The sequence below is a fragment of the Dendropsophus ebraccatus genome, chromosome 2 (assembly GCF_027789765.1).
Source record: "Dendropsophus ebraccatus isolate aDenEbr1 chromosome 2, aDenEbr1.pat, whole genome shotgun sequence".
NCBI classification, from domain to species: domain Eukaryota; kingdom Metazoa; phylum Chordata; class Amphibia; order Anura; family Hylidae; genus Dendropsophus; species Dendropsophus ebraccatus.
The window spans coordinates 158051213-158074201 of NC_091455.1; the positions used below are offsets into that span (position 1 = coordinate 158051213).

The 22989-nt window shown below is 41.1% G+C and overlaps 1 protein-coding gene across 5 annotated transcripts in view; it reads right to left on the reverse strand.

Annotated features, from left to right (window-relative positions):
• Positions 1–22098, reverse strand: part of NR4A3 (nuclear receptor subfamily 4 group A member 3) — a 65692-nt gene extending 43594 nt beyond the window's left edge. Inside the window, exons 1-3 of one of the 5 annotated variants that reach the window (XM_069958570.1) lie at positions 21745–22098; positions 17692–17828; positions 11666–12513 (exon numbers count right to left, since the gene is read on the reverse strand). In XM_069958570.1, the coding sequence (XP_069814671.1) occupies positions 11666–12511 (846 nt within the window). In that variant the 5' untranslated portion in view covers positions 12512–12513; positions 17692–17828; positions 21745–22098. Of the gene's footprint in view, positions 1–11665; positions 12514–17691; positions 17836–18500; positions 18520–21480; positions 21579–21625 lie in introns of those variants that run through there. The other 4 variants (XM_069958568.1, XM_069958569.1, XM_069958571.1 and 1 more) reach the window with 4 other exon arrangements.
• Between the last annotated feature and the right edge of the window lie 891 nt (positions 22099–22989).

The following is a 22989-nucleotide window of genomic DNA, read 5'->3' on the forward strand; positions in this document are numbered from 1 at the left end:
CTATAATTCTATTTTGTGCCCTTGGAATCTTGCACTCTGCCTCACTATTTTTCAAAAAATAACATGAGACCAAGCTTATTTGTATCAGCTGCTTGTGGTATTCAATATCTGTGCCTTCAGATATTGAATGAGAAGCTTATGTCGATATGAAGGATGCATGGCTTGTTAGACGACAGATCTCTGATACACATACAGGCAGATGTGCACTTACGGTATGTGTTCATGATTGGTATCCACCTTTTAGGGGGGGGAGGTTTCTGCCCACATGAGCCCTTATTTTTTATGCCACTAATTGTACTTTGCAATGGCAGACTTAATTTTTCCATACAATATGCTGTGAAACCAGAAAAAAATTATTTGTGCAGTTAAAAAAAAAAAAAGAAAAAAGAATTTGTTTTCATTTTGGGGGGTTTCGTGTTTACGCCATTTGTTCTATAGTATATCTAACATGTTATGTATGTTTCTCAAGTCAGTACGATTACAACGATATGTAATTTATATAACTTTTATTTTATCTTACTGCTTTTAAAAAATTCAAACTTCAAACTAAAATTGCTCTATTCCCAGCCTTAGAACGCTTTTATCCTTTGGTCTGTGGGGTGTCATTTTTTGCGCTATGATCTGTTATTTCTGTTGGTATCTTGATTGTGTATATATGACTTTTTGATCACTTTTTATTACAATTTTTCTGGATTTGATGTGACAAGAAATCAATTTTGCACTTTGGCGGGTTTTTGCGCTTACACCGTTTACTGTGTGAGATCAGGAAAGTGATAATTTAATAGGTCGGTCAATTACGCACGCGGCGATACCAAATATGTTTGTTTATTTATTTTTATTAATAAAATGGGAAAAGGGGGGTGATTCAAACTTTTATTAGAGATGGGGAGTTTTTATTAAAGGACAACTCCCGCGGAACCCCCCCCCCCAAAAAAAAAAAAACACAGACACACACAGACACCATACTCACCATCCCTCCGGTGACGATCGCCACTCCATTTGCCCGCCGTCCGCCTCACCGCCACCGCCGTCCACCGTCCAGCGATGTCTCTGATTTCCGGGTCCTGGGGATGGAAAAGGCTGCCAGTGCGCTTGCGCACCGGCAGCCTTTTCATTGGCTGGAGCGCATCACATGGCTTCCAGCAACCTCAGCCAATCAGGGCTGCCAAAGCTGGAAGCCATGTGATGCGCTCCAGCCAATGAAAAGGCTGCTGGTGCGCATGTGCACCAGCAGTCTTTTCCGTCCCATTCACTCTCTATGAAGACGCCGAGGAGGAAGAAGACCCAGACCGCCCCCCGGCTCTGACGTCGTCGTCACCAGATGCCGCCCGAGAGAAGAGGACCGTGACGATCGTAATAGGTAATTTATATATTCTTTAACTTCCGGGCGGGGGGGTTGGGGGTCCGAAAGTGGGGGAAGGGGGCCAGACCGGGTATTTAACCACATTACAAAGTTATATAACTTTGTAATGTGTGTTAAATAAGCTAAAAAAAAATTTCGTGGGAGTTGTCCTTTAATAAAAACACTTATTTTTTTTCACTGTAAACTTTTAGTCACCCTAGGGGACTTTTATTACTGCAGTGATCTCCCATAAAGATATACTTAGAGGTATACTTAATACAGCAATGATCGATTAGATCATTGCTGTATTACTCTGGTCTGCAGCAGATACATTGATTGCCAAGCCGGGAGCGTCAGTGCGAGACTGAGCCCCGGCCGGGTAAGGAGGAGACACCAGGGAAAGGGGCATATACTACATTTAAATGCATCTGTCAGTTCGGGTTCGGGTTCAGACAATCAGACAGACTCTTATTACCAGAGAACTGATCTCACTGATCTATGCAATGCTATAGTCTTGGGGGCATTACATGCTCAGTTTGGGGGCTTTATAGTTTAAGAACTTTCTACTAGGGACGGTCTGAACCTGCCGAGGTTCGGGATCGTATGAACCCAAACGCTCGGCAGCAGATTCCCGCTCTCTGCCCGCTCCGTGGAGCGGGCGGATACAGCGGGAGGAACGCCTGGAAAACTGGGATACAGCCTATGGCTATGGCTGTATCCCAGTTTTCCAGGCGGTTCTCCCGCTGGATCCGCCCGCTCCACGGAGCGGGCAGACAGCGGGAATCATTACCGAGGGTTCGGGTTCGCACGAACCCGACCCGAACTCGGTTCGGACCACCCCTACTTCCTACGTCAGTTGACTGACGTAGAAAGCCTCTCCATTTCTGGAGAGTTCATGTTTTGGCCAGATATGTCAGCAGAGAGCACTGTGTCAGACTGAAAATAAAAAACTGAATGACATACAGCAGCTAATAAGTATGGGAAGACTTGAGATTTTTTAATAGAAGTAAATTACAAACCTATATAACTTTCTGACACCAATAAATTTGAAAAAAAAAAAAAAAAAAAAAAAAGATTTTAACTGGACAACCCCTTTAAATAAAGCCTCGCCCCCTTTTCCCCTGCCACATTTACTAAGAGGTGCACATGTCAGAACTCTGAATTTGATAACGATACCAAGTTTAATATCACAATTCCTGATACCAAAATTACACTTATGGCTATGTTCAAGTTTGTGCCATGTTGGGGGAGATTTATCAAGGATGCCTGCAGATTCTTGCCCTCTCCCTGGTGTACACCAGCCGTAACCCCTTCCCCAGGGTGCAGACATTGCAGAACAAATCTACACCTATAGGTGTTGATTTGTATTATGAGTTACACCTGCAAGTTGGCATTAATCACTTGTAGTGCCCCCTTTAAGTGAGCGATGGGTTACGGCTGGTGTGCACCAGGGAGAAGGGGAGAAGGCAAGAATCTGTGCTTTTCCCCTGGCGTATGCCAGGGGCACATCCTTGATAAATCTCCCTCAAGATGGCCAAAATGTAGAGACGCAATGCCTCTACATAAATCCTGGGCCCACTGGAGCCTCCCCGTATGTGCATGCAGTGAAGCCAACACCAGCTCAGAGCTTAATGCAGCACATGAAGAGGCTGTGTACCCCTCTGTGTGCGGCAGCACCCCCCATTACACCCCCTCCCCAACCCTCTGGCGCAAGTGGTGTGCAGCAGTTCAATTTATAGACATTTTATAGGCATTTATTCCCAAAACAAATCTTCAGAACAATATAAAAGCTTGTTTTCTGTGTGACCAATTGAACTTTGTAATGACGTGCCTTAATTTACCATAAATGCACTGCAAATCTGAACATATATTATGTGCAGAGTAAATGCGAGAGAAAAAAATGCTAACTTGGAGGGGGCAGTTTTTACATGCAGTACCATGCAGGATCAATAAAATTATATTTATAGTTGAGACAACGCTACGTGCGGTATTGAGACGGCTCTGCTCCCGAGTTCACTCCATACACCCTTACTGACACTATAACAAAATACACTTCATAAGTTGTTAAGGAATGTAAAAGGTTTCACATTAAGCGTAACAGAGGTGAACCAGTGGGAATGCAAGTCTATATGATGTAAAATAATTTGCCTGTATTTTTCTTACATACTTTTGCACTGATACCTGCCTCCCACCTCAGAATTTTCCTAATGGTTCCTAATTCCTGCATGGTTAATACTGTATACTGCTTCCTTTGCTGATAAAATTTAATTCCTTAAAGGGGTTGTACAGTTTAAAATATTTTTCTACCATTCTGACCCTTTGCCAAAGTTATACATACTACCCATGTGCTTCCAGTTCCAGAATGGTCATTTTCCCTGACTTTGACCCCGTCTCCAGCTGCACAGGAAGTTCTGTAGTAGAGATGAGCGAACCTCGAGTATGCTTGAGTCGATCCAAACCCGAACTTTCGGCATTTGATTAGTGGTGGCTGCTGAACTTGGATAAAGCCCTAAGGTTATGTGGAAAACATGGATATAGTCATTGGCTGTATCCATGTTTTCCAGACAACCTCAGAGCTTTATCCAAGTTCAGCAGCCCCAGCTAATCAAATACCGAACGTTCGGGTTCGGATGGATTCGAACCCGAACACGGTTCGCTCATCTCTATTCTGAAGTTCTGAAAATTTCTACGACTGTCGTCACATACTTTCCTCTGTCCTCCATTTTGTGCCAATACGTCACAGAAGGTGGGCAGTCTTGGCAGTGAGACAGTATTTCCTAATTGGTCCCCTTCCTGATGGCTAATTTAAATATCTGGGCGTCTGAATTTCCATTGGTAAGAGCTGACTGCCAGCGTAGTTATGTGATCTCCCTGTATGTACATAGAAGCTGGATTACAGCCTCTTCCTGATGCAGCAGAGCTGAGTTTCACTACAATGCTGCCATGTTTCTGGAGATACACTTGCTCCAGGAACATTGCAGCACAGTAGTGGAACTCAGCTCTGCTACATCAGGAAGAACAGCAGAGCTTATATGGACATGACCCTGCCGTCTGGGTCACCTTCTCCCCCCTCCTTAGCATGCTGATTAGCCCTCTGCAGCCCCCACTGGCCGCCGCTCGCTTGTCCTGCAGCCACCAGCGGGGACATCACCCTGCCGCACCCACCCTGCTGTTTACCTCTGACAGCCCGACCATCCTCTGGATACCGTCATCCCTTCTGGATCCGTACTGATAAAGGGGGAGGAGGTGACACAGGTGGCAGGGTGATGTCCATATAAGCTCTGCTGTTCTTCCTGATGTAGCAGAGCTGAGTGGGGGCTGCAGAGGGCTAGGCAGCGTGCTGATGAGGGGGGGAGGAGGTGACCCAGGCGGCAGGGTGATGTCCAAATAAGCTCTGCTGTTCTTCCTGATGTAGCAGAGCTGAGTTCCACTACTGTGCTGCAATGTTCCTGGAGCAAGTGTATCTCCAGAAACACGGCAGCAGTGTAGAGAAACTCAGCTCTGCTGCATCAGGAAGAGGCTGTAATCCAGCAAAGCTTGTATGAACATACAGGGAGATCATGTAACCACACTGGCAGTCAGCTCTTACCAATTCAGACGCCCAGATATTAAAACTAACCATCAGGAAAGAGACCAATTAGGAAAGACTGTCTCACTGCCAAGACTGCCCACCTTCTGTGACGTATTGGCACAAAATGGAGGACAGAGAAATGTATGTGACGACAGTCAGAGAAATTTTCAGAACTACAGAACTTCCTGTGCAGCTGGAGAGGGGGTCAAAGTCCTGGAAAATGACCATTCTGGTACTGGAAGCACATGGGTGGTATGTATAACTTTGGCAAAGGGTCAGAATAGGAGAAAAATGTTTAAAACTGTACAACCCCTTTAACTCTTACCCGCACCAGGACATAAAGTTACGTTGTAATGTCGGGAAGATGTTATAGGGAGGGCTCATAATTCAAGCCCTCTCTATCCCCAACGACTCCAGGTTACTAACAGCCGAGGATCGTGGCTAATAGCCAGCATGGAAAGATCTCTGTTGCTGGCGATTTTAACTGTTTATGTGCCCCTATTAAGTCTGAGCGCTGAATTTAAACGTTATAAATCATCATCATCAGTGGTCCAGTGGCTTCCCGCAGTGCAACCGCTGTAAAGGCAGCCTGAGACCTAGTTGCTGGCATTGCTCAGTGATTGGTACAGCCTGCCTTCAGCAGTACAATACAGTACTGCATTGATCTCTATGAGCAATCAATGTACTGCTCATAGAAGGTACTGCTCATAGGGGGACTACAAAAATGTGTAAAAAAAAAAAGTTAAAAAAAGTTAAAAAAATAAAAAAAAATATATATATATATATATATATATATATACACATAAACCCATCCCATAATAAAAATCAAAATCACCCCCAATATCCCCTTAAAAAATGCAAACATGTGCAAGCATGTAAAATCAACCGATCTATTAAATTATCACATTTCTGATCTTGCACGGTAACTGGCAAGTCCAAAATGGCAAGGCCAAAATTGCAGATCTTTGATTACATCTCAGAAAAAAATTAACAAAAATTGATCAAAAATTCATTTATATGCAAGTCTGGTACTGATTGGAACTACAGATCATGGTGCAAAGTTAGCCCTTAAATAACCCCATAGACAAAAAAAAACATAAGGGTCAGAAAAGAGCTGTTTAAAACACTTTTTTTGTTTACATTTATTTATTTTTTTTAAGTTTTTAACCACTTCATGACTTAGGTAATTGATGCACAGATGTCCAGGTCACAATGAAGCAATGCCACCTCCTCACCTTCTATAGCTATAACACTTTTATTTTTCCACCTAAAGAACTGCGATCTCTAATTTTTATTGGTATCATAATAGTGTAAAAGAAAATTTTTGATCACTTCTTAGAAATTTTTTCCTGATATATAATATTAAAAAATCAGCACTTCTGGCATTGTTTCTTCCCTCTTTTAGTTCACGCTGTTCACTGTGCGGGAAAAAATATTTTGATATTTTAATAGATTGGACAATTCCGCACGCTACAATATATATATATATATATATATATATATATATATTTTTTTTATTTTAACTTTATTTTTTATAATGGGCACGGAGGTAATTTAAACTTTTATTGGGGTATATTTTATAAAGTTTTTTTTTAAATATTAAAGTTTTTATTTTTACACTTTTCCTTTACAGTTAAACATGCAATAATTAGATTGAACACAGCATCAAATCTGCACCATCAAATCTGCTGCAGATCTGCTGCGTATCTGCTGTGTATACGGTGTGTGTGTTTGTACCCTATACAGACATTATTTGTCCTTGAAATGACTGCAGCTGCCTGTTATTACCTCCAGCCCTAGCTACACTGATGTTTGTGGGATCGCTCGCAATGGATCGGCCCCATCGGCCATCAATGCAGGAACATATATATATACTCCTACTGCACGGGGTTTGGGCAGCAGGAACGTATATACATGTATTACTGACATGAAGGGGTTAAAATAAGTTATGTAAATTAGGTATAATTGTATGTGTACTAACTTGAGGAATAAAGATTACCTGTCATTTTTACCACATGGCAAAAAGCACAAAAAAGAAACCACCAAATATTTCACCTTACTTTTTTTCCCGTTTTTGCTGCATATTTTTTGAAAAAACAAAGTGTCATTACAAAGTATGATTGGTGTTGCAAACCCCCACCCCCCATAGATGAAAAAAAATAAAGAGCTATGGCTTTTTAAACACGAAGAGGAAAAAAAAAGTGCAAAAATGAAAAAAAAAAAGAAAGGGGTTAACCTCTTCATAACTAAAGGTCATTGATACGGTCACTCATGTGGAGTCATAACGCTTTTTCCACCTAAAAGACTGGTTGGGGGTCACTTGATCTATAGTTTTTGGGGGGGGGTTGCATCATATTGGTGTAAGATATATTTTTTATTGTTTTTTATTATTTTCTTTTCTGTTATATAATTTATAAAATCAGCAATGCTGCTGTTTTTTCCCCTCTTTTCATTTACTCCCCGTGGAAACAATATTGTTATATTTTAATAGATTGGACAATTCTACACGCTATGATACCAAACATGCTTTTTACATATTTTTATTTGTATGATAGGTAATGGGGTTTGTATGATAGGTAATGGGGTATTTTAAACTTTTATTTACAGAGGTTTTTTTTTATATTTTTTTTTAAACTTTTTATTTTTACACTTTATAAAGTTCCACTAGGAGACTTGTATATGCATTATTAGACTGCATATACTGATCAATGTTAAGCCACTGCATAGCATTAATCAGTAGTTATTTATTTATAAAGCGCCCTTAATTCCAGAGCGCTAATATTATCGGCAATCTGCACATAGAGGGCAGAAGATTGATGATCTGACAGGGTAGAAGTATGTATTTCTCCTCTATATGTCAGGGAAAGTGATCGGGACCCCTGCAGACATGCTGAGGGGTCCCGATTAGTCAGGGACAGGTACTTATCCTGTCACAGGCTACTTTAAAGGACACGATCGATATAGATCGCCGCTGTGTTTAAAGAGTTAAAGTTAATGTTAGAGAGACAGCTGCGTGATCGGCTCCTGGGAGACTTATATGTGTGTGGGGCTGCTCACACAGAAGCAGCCCTGCATACATTATAACCCCTTTACAGCAGGAACGTACAGAGTGCTCCCTGAACATACAATATTAATTGGTTCTGTGAGGACCATTGTATGTTGAAACAATTGTATGCTGAGATTATATGGAAAACTGGTAATTGGTTCTGGAAAACTGGTACAAGTGGTCAACATACGATATTAATTGGTTCCAGGACAACCATTGTGTGTTGAAACAACTGTATGTTCAGACCAAAACTCTATAGAAAACTGGTAATTGGTTGTGAAGCTCCCAAAATATCATCTCAAAAGGAGGAAAAAAATTAAGATTTAAAGCTACATAAGCAGATAACTAATATGGATAAAGCAAGTCCTTACAAACAGTCAGAATGGGCTACTGGAGACTGTAAATTACTTTCTTTCTTAGACTGTCATGTTTTCAGGGTCCTGTAAAAATCACTCCGGGTCCCAGAAAAATAAAATAAAGTCGCCCTCACCAAGTGTCAAAAAGAGCAACTCATTCTGATATAGGTAAAAAGCAGTGCAGAACATGTAGTATCACCCTGTGCTGTAGAGAAACACTTCTAGACAGTCAATCACTGCATGCATTTCGGTCGATCATCTAGTTTTTTTACATGTGCCACAGATTCTGACTGTCTGTAGCGTTGTATGTTGAGTCTGGTCTCAAGTTACGATGGTCGAGAAAGGAACATTGTATGTTCAAAATATTGTATCTTAAGGCTATGGTAAGTTGAGGGACCACCGGTTTTAAAATATCATCTCAAAAAGAGAAAAAATAAAGATTACAGATATTTAATATGGATTAAGCAAGTCCGTACATACAACAGTTAGAAGAAGCTACTGTATACTGTAAATCCCCTTCTATGTAGAAGACCGAAGCTATTTTAGGCCCCTAAACAGTTTACACAGTTCCCAGAAAAATTAAAAGAAGCCTCCCTAACCTGGTGGCCAAAGGAGCAACTTTCCCAGGCCCTCGAACAATACAAGAACCAACTCTTTTATCAATAAGGTAAACAATTATCTCAGGTCTATTAGGGTCCATTCACATAGAAAGATTATCTGACAGATTATCTGCCAAAGATTTGGAGCCAAAGCCAGGAAAGGACTATAAACAGAAATCGGGTCATAAAGAAAAGCATGACATTTCTCCTTCTCAAATCCATTTCTGGCTTTGGTTTCAAATCTTTGGCAGATAATCTGTCAGATAATATTTCTGTGTAAATGGACTCTTATGCTGCGTTTACACGAAACGATAATTGGCCCGATCGTACGATTAACGATGCCGGAGTAGCGATTTTTTTTTCATAACGGTAAGTGTTTAGACAGTACGATATATCGTACGGAAATTCGTTTTGCGATCGCTTAAGCCTATCTCGCACATTGGTTAAATCGGTGAACGACTGTTTACACGGAACGATATGCAATTTTTTTGCGATTTTAGAACATGTTGTAAGATCAAAATTGATCGCTCGCAGCGTTTACACGTACAATTATCGTTCGAATTCGATCGTTATCGTGCAAATTCGCACAATAATCGGTCCGTGTGAACGCAGCATTACACAGAGCAATTATCTGCTGAATCAAGACGATCTGAGCAGATATCTCTCCATGTAATAAAGACAACAATCAGCCAAAGGGCCGATCATTAGCTGATCGTTGTCTTTAAACAACGTTGTGCTTCGTGTAGTAGTGATGCGTGTTTGGTGGCTGATGAAAGTATAAAGAAAATAATAAAGCTGTATACCCATGCTACTCCAGTGTCCTGCTACCTTTCCCCTACGTTCCCTGGTCACTACAGCTGCTACTGATACTTCTGGCCCTGTTTCTGAAATGACAGGCCATTCATCCAATTACCCTGGCGCTGTCCTTCCTGAAGAGATGGGGCCACATCGTGCTGTGTAATAGGACCTTTACAGTGCAACGGTCTGGACGATCAACACGGCCTTAACCCTTAGAGGACCGGGCCACTTTCAATTTTTGCGTTTTCGTTTTTCCCTCCTTGTGCTTAAAAGCCCATAGCACTTGCATTTTTTCACCTAAAGACCCACATGAGCCCTTATTTTTTGCGCCACTAATTGTACTTTGCAATGACAGGCTGAATTTTTTCATAAAGTACACTGCGAAACCTGAAAAAATTCAATGTGTGGTGAAATAGAAAAAACAAAACAAAACGCATTTCTTTTATTCAGGTTTTTTTCGAGTGCCGAGCCGGGATCATCACCATTATGGCGCTGAGCCCTGGCAGAGAAGTATGTGTGGATTGCTCCTCCGGGACAACGGCTGCATCAAGTAATCGGATGCAACTGTCAACTTTGACAGCTGCAACCGATTACTTTATTAGTGGGTACGGCGATCGAACCGTGCTTGCTAATAGCCGTGGTTCTAGGGTACGAGCGCCACCTGGGACCACGGCGGTTCAGAGCACGGCCGCCGCGCGGCCCCGCTCTAAACACATGAAGGCGGCCCTGGACGTACGGGTACGTCCAGGGTTGCCTAAGGGTTGAGTGTGTTAGTTTATGGATGTATGTTAAAGGGTGGGCTAGCAGCATTGAGATGATAAGTGCACAATGTTTTTCATTGCAAACACTCAATCAATGAACATGTGACGGTAAGGGACTATGAATTTTTAATGTGGCTGTGATCAAGATGTATATGTGTGTTGTAGCACTGTGAATGTACACAGCGTGTGTCTGTAATGGGGCTGTGAGTTTTTAGCAGAACTGTGTATGTGGCTAAGCAGTTTGTGTGTATGCAGCTGAACTGTGTATGGGTATGTGCACACTGAGGAAAACACGCAGAGGACTCGCAGCGGATTCCGCCGCTCATCCCCGTGCACTCCTGCTTCACTCTCCGCCTGTGCCATAGACTCCATTCTATGGTTAGGCAGATTCTGTTGTCTGCCCGAAGAATGAACGGGTATTCACATACCCTAAGTGTGTGCAGCAGAACAGTTTTTGTAGTAGTGCATATGTAATGGAGCTATGTATATTGTGAGTCCTGCCTGTGGTACTTGTACTAATGTTTTTCTATAGTGATAAAGAGCGCAAAATATTTTTCTCTCTTGATATATACACACACATGGAGATAACGTTAGATAGATAGATAGATAGATAGATAGATAGATTAGATTATTATACAGTAGGATATGCATTAGGGAATGATCTTTATTGTAGCAGCTGTGCTGTAGACTATACAGTGATGGGGATTTTATTTACTCAGGCATTGAGATTACATATCTTGGGACTTACAAACATTATACCATTCCTTTCATTCATCGTAATACTGCAGAGCACCATATACTGCAGAGTAGGGAAGTACCAAAGAAACTGCTGCTAAATGGCTGCTCTGACATTTCCTAAGTCCCTGCATGTAAAGTGCAGAGTGAAGGCAAAAGTTCCCACAGATGAGGGTGTTTGCAAACAGAACACCCCCTCAATGCCAGTGATCAGCTGAGCACTGTGCAAGACAACAGGGCTGCAGAGAAGACTGAAAAAACTGAAAATTACAAACAAAATTGATGGATGTGATAGACGTAAGCCAACAGCCTTATTTATAATGTTGAGAGAGCATGCTCACGGCTCAGGTCCTCAGGTAAAGGTGGCCATATACCTTCAATACCTTCAACGTTCAGCCGTCAGTTATATCTACCACCTGCGGCAGTAATTCTAAAATATTACATGTTGTTATCTTACCTTAAAGAAGCCTTTACATCCTTCACATGTTCTAACACCATAGTGTTGACAGGCAGCATTATCTCCACACACTGCACAAGTTCCTTCACCAGATGAAGAGCTTCTACTAGATGGTGATGGAATACTTCCTTCCCCTACCATGTTAACTGCTTGACCAGTTGAAAGTGGGGAGAATACAAGATTAGATACTTTCGCTACTGGTAGACTGAATGGTAGGGATTCCACTGGTAGCTGTGTTGGGTCGCCTTGAGAACCTGGTTGTATGGTATGAGAAGAATCATAGCACACTGGGGGGTTAGACAATGGTGTACGTGGGGGAGAATTTTTTAAGTGGAAAACTGGAAACCGTGGAGAGACAGGTTTATGCGAAGTATCCATCAGGTGGCTGGGAGTCATACATGAATGTATACCTGACAAGGTATGAGGTTCTTCCCATTGTGGTGATTGGTGAGTTGAAAATCCAGGTGTAGATGAAATTGATGGAGGTGATGATTTGAAATACATTGAAGTGCTAGGCATGGCATCTTGTGTTTGTTGAGGGACTGAACTTTGGAAGCTGGAAAAATGGGTATTTTCTATTTTTATCAGTGGCCTCTGCCCAGATGTTTGCATTTGGTACAGACAAGAGGGCTTGAGTTCATAGCTTCCTGAATATCCCTCAATAAAAGTGCTAAAACTTGGCAAAGATGTTGTTGCTGAAGCTGTAACCTCCATTCTGCTCAATTCTATGTTATATTTTGTGGTTGAAGTATTTGTCATGTCTACATCGAATTCAGTTCCAGGACCATAAATCTGGGTGACGTATGCAGAACCAGGTGGACTGGGATTATACTGTACACAGGGCATAGCTGCAGAAAAATTAAATCAACAAATGCATAAGTTATTTCTATATTTCATTCTTTATTTAAGTTAAATATTAGGACTGTGGATAACTTGCTTTTGGCTGTCCAGGCATGATGAGAGTTGTAGTTTTGCAACATCTGGAGGGCCCAATCTCTGCCTTAAAGTGTACCTGAATATGCAAAAAAGATCCTGTGGAGCCTCATTTAAGAGTCTCAAAACACAGGACTAGCCAGATATCCCTCCGGGAAGGACCCGGCCAAGGGGTGGCTCCTGTAGGGAAACCACCAAAACCACCATATTAAGTGGTCCTATAAGTCAATGTAATGACAAGGGAAAAACCAAGGCCAGGTGTCCATCCACATACAGCTGTTTCGAGGTGTTGCCCCTAATCAGTGTGGAGCAGGATTCTGGCTAGGCGGGAGCAATGCCTAGTACAGGCACTGTACCTGTCGTAATAAATTTTAAAACCTTAATCAACAGTAAATGTAAATGTAAGTTTGCAATATACATTTATTATTATTTTTTTTAGTTATCATGGAAAAACCAGCACTTCCTGTGTTCTCTTTTTTTCAAAGCGTCTAAACACAGGAGGTACCATGTTTCCCAGGGCATCTGAGCGCTCACAGAGAAGGCAGTCATGTGACTGATGGATACATTGAAACATGAGTCTCTGTACTGGCTGGGACTTCATGTGTTTAGTCTTTTTTTTCAACCAGCACAAGACTAAAAATCTGCCTTTAGGAGACAGGACCTGGATTTCTGGTAAGTACAGCTTTGTTTTACCACATGATAAAAAAATGATGAATGTAAATTGCAAACTTGCTTTATATCACATCTACTAAAGATTTAGATTTTGAAAGTTATAGCAACAGTGACATTTTAACTCAATTACAGTAGCTTTTAGGCAATTACTAGGGAGGCCACCTCTGACACTAAATCATGGGGTGCCTTTCAGCTTTTATGGCAGGTTGGGGCCTAGTGATAACCTCCGGGCCTGTCACAATAGTATTCTAATTTCATTCAGCTAAAGGCTGCGTTCACACTACGTATATTTCAGTCAGTATATGTATATTTCAGTCAGTATATTTCAGTCAGTATTGCAACCAAAACCAGGAGTGGATTAAAAACACAAAAAGCATCTGTTCACACAATGTTGAAATTTAGTGGATGGCCGCTATTTAATGGCAAATATTCGCTGTTATTTTAAAACAACGGCTGTTGTATTGAAATAATGACAGTTATTTACTGTTATATGGCGGCCATCCACTCAATTTCAACATTGTGTGAACAGATCCTTTCTGTGTTTTTAATCCACTCCTGGTTTTGGTTGCAATACTGACTGAAATATACGTTGTGTGAACACAGCCCTGGGTTCACACTACGTATATTTCAGTCAGTATTGTGGTCCTCATATTGCAACCAAAACCAGGAGTGGATTAAAAACACAGAAAGGATCTGTTCACACAATGTTGAAATTGAGTGGATGGCCGCCATTTAATGGCAAATATTTGCTGTTATTTTAAAACAACGGCTGTTATATTGAAATAATGGCAGTTATTTACTGTTATATGGCGGCCATCCACTCAATTTCAACATTGTGTGAACAGAGCCTTTCTGTGTTTTTAATCCACTCCTGGTTTTGGTTGCAATATGAGGACCACAATACTGACTGAAATATACGTAGTGTGAACCCAGCCAAAGGGTGTAAAAGCAGATTAGTAAATTCACCACAATGCATTAGTACTGCATATGACCTAATCAAATCCCCTAGTGGTGCAACACAAAGTCTATTCTCCTACAAATCAGGAGAACGGCTGAACAGAATGATGTGAGTTATACACTGCTCTGTTCAGAATTTCTGTCACTAGTTTATGCTGCTCATTTAATGCAGCATAATCCTGATGACAAATTCCCTATGTTCACACGCTTTTTCAGCTGTTTAAAATGACGTCCATCATTTTGAGTCTAAAATAACGGACATCATTTAGCTGTCTGTCTTCCCCTTAGCGCAATGACTGCTGTTGGTACATTATTCTAGTTTGGTTACTAATTGGCCTCTGGATGCGACTTAATTGAAAATTCCATTTAATTTAATAGTAAAAAGGAGAAAGAACAGTGACAAAAGAAAAACTGTGTGAAGAAGTAATAAAAAAACATCCGCTGTTTGCAAAAGACGTCCGAAAATAATTGTCAAGGCTATTATTTTGACGTCCGTGGTGATAACATCCGTTATTCAATACATTATGTGCATTGGACGTCCGTCTTTCCATTTACTTTAATGCACTGCATTGCAGTCAGTTAAAAAATCACGACAAAAGCGGACGTTATTTTAAATTGCAAAAGCAGCCATCTTTTCTCTTTGACGTTGTGTAAGCATAGCCTAAAAGGTTAATTATTAGAGATGAGCGAACCTCGAGCATGCTCGAGTCGATCTGAATCCAAACTTTCAGCATTTGATTAGTGGTGGCTGCTGAACTTGGATAAAGCCCTAAGGCTATGTGGAAAACATGGATATAGTCATTGGCTGTATCCATGTTTTCCAGACAACCTTCGAGCTTTATCCAAGTTCAGCAGCCCTGACTCGACTCGAACCCGAACCCGGTTCGCTCATCTCTATTAATTATGTTAAACATTAAATGTTCATTAAAACAGTAAGCAACTTTATGAAAGTATGTTACCCTTAAAGGGGTATGCAGCTCAAAAATTAATTTTGATATGTTGCTATTCCTCCTATGGGTCTCTGATGTCCCACCGAGATGATCCTGCCTATACTTCCCTGATGGCACAGTCCAACCAAAGCAACCAAACTTTGTCAAATTTGCCTACACATTTTCAGGACAAATACAACTCTTTTTAAAGGGCGACATACTTGTTAACCAAATTCAAAAATACACACTTATTTGTAGCCTCAACTATTTCACAGGCCCAGTACAGAGACCAGGGAAAGAACATGGGAGAATGTCAGGTGAGTATCCATGAACTGTATAACAGCATAACAGAAGAGGGACACAATAGAGCAGGACTATTCTGTGTGCATAAAATTGCCAACTTCGTAACTACACCGGAAGTAGGTAAAATACCCAACTTTTTGAGTCTGGCAGAGGTATAGTAGATCCTTTCTATTGTACTAACACCTCACAGGAACTGATCACAGAAAACACAATAGTAATCTGTCACCTCCTCCTAGCTATAATCTATAAGCAAGAAATATCCTCCCGCCAATTACTGCAAGAAAACAATTAATACAAAATAAATGGCTACATAGGTGGAGATTTATCAAAGGGTGTAAAATATACAATGGTGTACACTTCCCATAGCTCAGCTTACAGCTCTGGTAAAATAAAAGAGGAGCTGTGATTGGTTGCTGTGGGCAATTTACACCAGTATATATTTTACACCCTTTGATAAATCTGGGCCATAGATTATATCTCATCCTGCTGCATAAGAGTTGCCACCCTTCAGATGTTTGTACTAAACGTTATAGGGGAGGTACATTCTTCCATACGGTATGGGAGAACCCTACTTAGTCAAGCTACTCTCATAATGGAAAGTAGCTCAACTTTGGAATGAATGTGGTGTGAATGTTACGACTCCTGGGGGCACGTAAATTTCCCTCCATATCCTGTTCTATGTAAAGAGTATCCTTTGTGCCGTTGTGTAATTATCTAAAATGTTTACTGCTGCATACTTTGTATTTAATATTTTTTATTGCTTACCTTTAAAATAAAACCTTTAAAAATTATTTTATAAACTTTTCATAACTTATAGATTTTTACTTGTGAATTGTGAGAGTGTTTGGTGCAACTTAACTGACACCACAATCCAGGTGGGGGAGTCAACAAAAGGCCAAATTCGGTCCCTGATGTCAGGAGAGGGGTTTGGTAACGTGAACAAATGTCTACATTCCCCCCCCCCCCTAATTAAGTGCTCCCCAGCCATACAAACATAGGGAAAGAACTGTACATAACACTCCTGTCTCTGCTCCTCCTGCTTGTCGCCTTCTGATCTACTGATATTTATTTCAAATGGCCATATCAGTGACAGGAACTGTCCAGTGCCCTATAGGTTTTCTGTCGGGATTTGCTCATATTCTGGACATTTCCTGTCGTGAACAGAGGTGGCAGCACTGTCTCTGACTGGAAAAAATACACCACTTCCTGCAGGGCATACAGCAGTTCTGGAATAAATGTTAATTCTTCACATTCTTAAATTTCAAACAAAGATTTAAAGACCAAATTATTATGGTTAACTTATTCTTTTCAAGGCCTGATTCTGCTGAAAATCTGAAAATTCACTTGTGATTACAGTGATCCACTGTGCATACATAAGGGGGACTGGGATTTTTTGTCAGTATTTCTATTTTGAGAGGTGTTGAATTAGTCCCCTAAACTTAATTTCACAGACACATTTTTTGTGTCTACCAGCACATCCTGACCAAACTGGGGGTCTAAAGACCCGATCAAGCATCAGACTGGGGCTGGTCATAACACAGATGCTAAAATTTGAATCTATTATGCACATGTCAACCTGACCTACAGAAAGCAATGGAACCATGAGAGATGAACAAATGATTCTTACTGCTACAAGCAGGAAATTAGAGCCCTAAAAGTTTCTCTCCAAGGTGCTAAACCAACTGCATGTATATCTGCCTTCATTTCTTCTCAGTATTCCAGGATATGTGGAGCATACAATGAAAGTATAGCCATAAAGTAAACACAGCCAGACACGCCTTTCTTGGATAGACATCCCAATAATAAATTCATTTATAGCACATAATACCAATTAATAATGATTTTTAGAAAGTCTACAACAAGTAAATAACATATTTACCAGTGATACAAGAGAAAATAGACCAACATACCAAAATGTGATGTCAAAAAGCATACACAATAGATACTATTATGATAAAGCACTTTATACCAGGACAAATTTAATGCTAAAGAATATGACAATGCAGTTACTACAAAATATAACTAAATATTATACTGTATAAAATAAAAAAACTATTTTATTTGACGTAAAGTGCCTACCAAATAAATGATTCATTCTCTTATCTAATGCTCACACAAAGATATACATATATGCAGGGGCATATATATGCCCATATATGCACTTCTGTAGTTTGATATACAACACATTAACAGTAAACTATTAAGAACTGTGAATACTACCATAGTGGTTACCTGGATGGTATCTTTCTTGCTGAATGGTGGAAGTACTTGGCTGACTGGCTATAGTATGAAGTTTGGAAAGCTGCAGATCGGAAGGAAGTGGTTCAGGAATGGATACAGCAGAGCTCTGGGATGGCCGCTCCTTCGACCTGCAGGCTTAAAAAAGAAATGTCAGTCTGGGCACTGCTATAACACAGCACACTCCAGACCTGGGCGCCCCACCTATGGCCCTCCAATCATCACCCCCCAGCTTGGGGAACAGTACAGCTTTAGAAGTTTCAGATGTAGCTCTGTACGGTATGTGTCATTTCCTACACTCGCCTAGAATATACATTGTATAAGCTTTATCCTGAACAATGTGATGTGCACCATGTTAGCTGTAACCTTTACCTCTGCTGCTTACACTGAACTAAAGCTACTGGTCATCTTCAAAGAAGCCGCCAAAGACACTGCGATTGGGAGCTTAGCCGCACGCCTACCCACAGCCCAGACCTGTGCCCATCTATATATATATATATAATGCAGCCCCAACCTGTGCCTACTGTGTGTATATATATACATAACGTAGCCCAGAACTGTGTCCATCTATATATAAAAAATGACCCCTAGAACTGTGCCTACTGTGTGTATATATACATAACGTAGCCCAGAATTGTGCCTATCTATATATACATCCCCAACCTGTGCCTACTGTGTGTGTGTGTGTGTGTACACACACACACACACACATAAGGCATTCCAGACCTGTGCCCATCTATATATACATAATGCAGCCCCAACCTGTGCCTACTGTGTGTATATATAAATAACAGAGCCCCCACCTGTGCCATCTATATATACATAACTGCGCCCCTAATGTGTGTATATCAGGGCAGGGGACTCATGGACTGCGCCTCTCGCGGGGGAACTCCAAGGCTAGAAGCCCATAGAAGTCTATGACCCAGGAATCTGCGCCATCCCAAGCATTATCATCACTACAGCGACGACCTGCCCCATCTCCTGTGCATACCCTGTCAGCTCCAACTCACAAGCATTACACCAAATCACATAACACTCAAGTACATACACACATTCATATACCTACACACAACACTCAACTACACACACATAAATATACCTACACACAGCACATAAATGTACATACACTCCACACAAGTATACACACATGTCCATAAACTATACATATACACAGCACACATGTCCATACACTATACATATACACGGCACACATGTCCATACACTATACATATGCACGGCACACATGTCCATACACTATACATATACAGGGCACACACGTGTCTATACACTATACATATACAGGGCACACATGTCCATACACTATACATATACAGGGCACACACGTATCTATACACTATACATATACATGTCCATACACTGTACATATACACGGCACACATGTCCATACACTGTACATATACACAGCACACATGTCCATACACTGTACATATACACGGCACGCACATATCCGTACACTATACATATACAGGGCACACATGTACTTACACTGTACATATACACAGCACACATGTCCATACACTATACATATACACGGCACGCACATATCCGTACACTATACATATATAGGGCACACATGTACTTACACTCTACATATACACGGCACACATGTCCATACACTATACATATACAGGGCACACACATATCTATACACTATACATATACAGGGCACGCACGTCCATACACTATACACATACAGGGCACGCACGTATCTATACATATACATGTCCATACACTGTACATATACACAGCACACATGTTCATACACTGTACATATACACGGCACGCACATATCCGTACACTATACATATATATGGCACACATGTCCATACACTATACTTATACAGGGCACACACGTCACTATACATATACATGTCCATACACTGTACATAGACACGGCACACATGTCCATACACTGTACATATACACAGCACACATGTCCATACACTATACATATACACAGCACACATGTCCATACACTGTACATATACACAGCACACATGTCCATACACTATACATATACACAGCACACACATATCCGTACACTATACATATACAGGGCACACACGTATCCGTACACTATACATATACACAGCACACATGTCCATACACTGTACATATATACAGCACACATGTCCATACACTATACATATACACAGCACACACATATCCGTACACTATGCATATACAGGGCACACACGTATCTATACACTATACATATACAGGGCACACATGTCCATACACTATACATATACACAGCACACACGTATCTATACACTATACATATACAGGGCACACACGTATCCATACACTATACATATACAGGGCACACACGTATCCATACACTATACATATACAGGGCACACATGTACTTACACTATACAAAGGGCACACATGTCCATACACTGTACATATACACAGCACACACGTATCTATACACTATACATATACAGGGCACACACGTATCCATACACTATACATATACAGGGCACACATGTACTTACACTATACATTTACACAGCACACATGTCCATACACTATACATATACAGGGCACACACGTCACTATACATATACATGTCCATACACTGTACATAGACACGGCACACATGTCCATACACTGTACATATACACAGCACACATGTCCATACACTGTACATATACACAGCACACATGTATCTATACACTATAAATATACAGGGCACACATGTACTTACACTATACATATACAGGGCACACACGTATCCATACACTATACATATACAGGGCACACATGTACTTACACTGTACATATACAGAGCACACATGTCCATACACTGTACATATACACGGCACACATGTCCATACACTGTACATATACACGGCACACATGTCCATACACTATACATACATATATATATATATATATATATATATATATATATACAGTATACATATACACGGCACACATGTCCATACACTATACATATACACAGCTCACACGTATCTATACACTATACATATACACAGCACACATGTCCATACACTGTACATATACACGGCACACATGTCCATACACTATACATATACACGGCACACATGTCCATACACTATAAATATATATATATATATATATATATATATATACACAGTATACATATACACGGCACACATGTCCATACACTATACATATACACAGCACACACGTATCTATACACTATACATATACACAGCACACATGTCCATACACTGTACATATACACGGCACACATGTCCATACACTATACATATATATATATATATATATATATATATATATATATATATATATACAGTATACATATACACGGCTCACATGTCCATACACTATACATATACACAGCACACACGTATCTATACACTATACATATACACAGCACACATGTCCATACACTGTACATATACACGGCACACATGTCCATACACTATATATATATATATATATATATATATATATATATATATATATATATATATACAGTATACATATACACCGCACACATGTCCATACACTATACATATACACAGCACACACGTATCTATACACTATACATATACACAGCACACATGTCCATACACTGTACATATACACGGCACACATGTCCATACACTATACATATACACAGCACACACGTATCTATACACTATACATATACACAGCACACATGTCCATACACTGTACATATACACGGCACACATGTCCATACACTATACATATATATACAGTATACATATACACCGCACACACGTGTCGGGCAGAGGAGCTGGCAGGCAGGCTGTCAGCTGTCAGCCATACTGCTGCCTATAGCGGGTCCCCAGGTTCCAGCAGCCTCGGCCACTTGTTGAGGAGACAATGTCTGGCGCACACCAGTACGGTACGGCAGCATCATTACCATAGCAACCGCAGCGTGTAACTTGGCTCTGCCTTCCCTTACATCTTCACCAGAAAAGTCAGGCAGAACAAGTTCCTCAGGATAACCGGGGACTCCTGGGTACATCGCCTGATACCTACTTGGTTGCTGTGAAGATTCCGTCTTTACAACACTCCAGAAAGTCTCCGGGAAAAGAATTGTCTTATGTCGTGTGACAGGGACGTCCCGGCTTCTCTAGGATGAACGAGTCACAACGTGCAGCCAAAAGGCTCCCATAGTCAGAAGAGCGGCTTGAAGAGGCGGCTGTCCTACTGGAGGAGGCGGAGGTCGAGGCTGTGCCGGTGCTCCGGACGCTTCCCTCACCGTGTGTGAACATCTCTTAAAAGAGGAGCGCTTCAAGTCTCCCCGTGGAGGGGCTGGAATGCGAGACGTCAATAGTGACAACATGGGAGGCTGACGTCACGGGCCTCCTCCTTCCCGCGCGCGTGGAGCGGTGTGTGTGTGTTTGCAGGGGGCGGGGCTGAGGCTTCCCTCTATGATCGTACAGTAGTGCGCTCAGCTGAGAGGCTGGCATCATGCGCCTGCCGCTCCACACTGCTGCCCGCCCGCCGGCCCGCTGCCAGCTCCCCTCATTCTTCTGATTGCTGGCAGGGAACCCTGCGAAACCCAGAGAGGGCGGATGGTGGATTTATTATGGAGCTGGGTGACAGCAGCATCACATATAACGATACAGCGGCTCATGCAGTGTATGTAAGCCAGGGGTATGCACATAAAAGACACTTTTTAATAAACAGCCAATTATTTGCTTGCTGTGGGTGAATGGAACTATTCATTGGGAACTGTGCTCAGTATATTGTCACTGGCAATGGCTACACAGGGAAGGGGACCTGTCATCTGGAACTTGTGGCTGTCATCTTTCAAAAGTTTTTAAAATTATTTAAAAAATCTACCAAATCGCAAAGATCAAACATTTTCATCAGAAGTGAGGCAGTTGAGCATTTAGTAATCGTTTCTATCATACCATCATGCGTAACATACATGACCAATTACATCCTTTACATTACTACAAATAACTTATGACGTCATCAGACACCTCATATGTTAAAGATTACAGGGGATACACTCCTCATTCTGTTAGTTCTGTCAATATTTTCTCATAGACTTCCATTGAATAATACTGACGGAATGCAGGGCTGGCTCTGATGACATTACAGAAGTTATTTGTAGTTGCAGGTACGCTTTAAGGCTGGGTTCACACTACGTATATTTCAGTCAGTATTGTGGTCCTCATATTGCTACCAAAACCAGGAGTGGATTAAAAACACAGAAAGGCTCTGTTCACACAATGATGGAATTGAGTGGATGGCCGCCATATAACAGTAAAT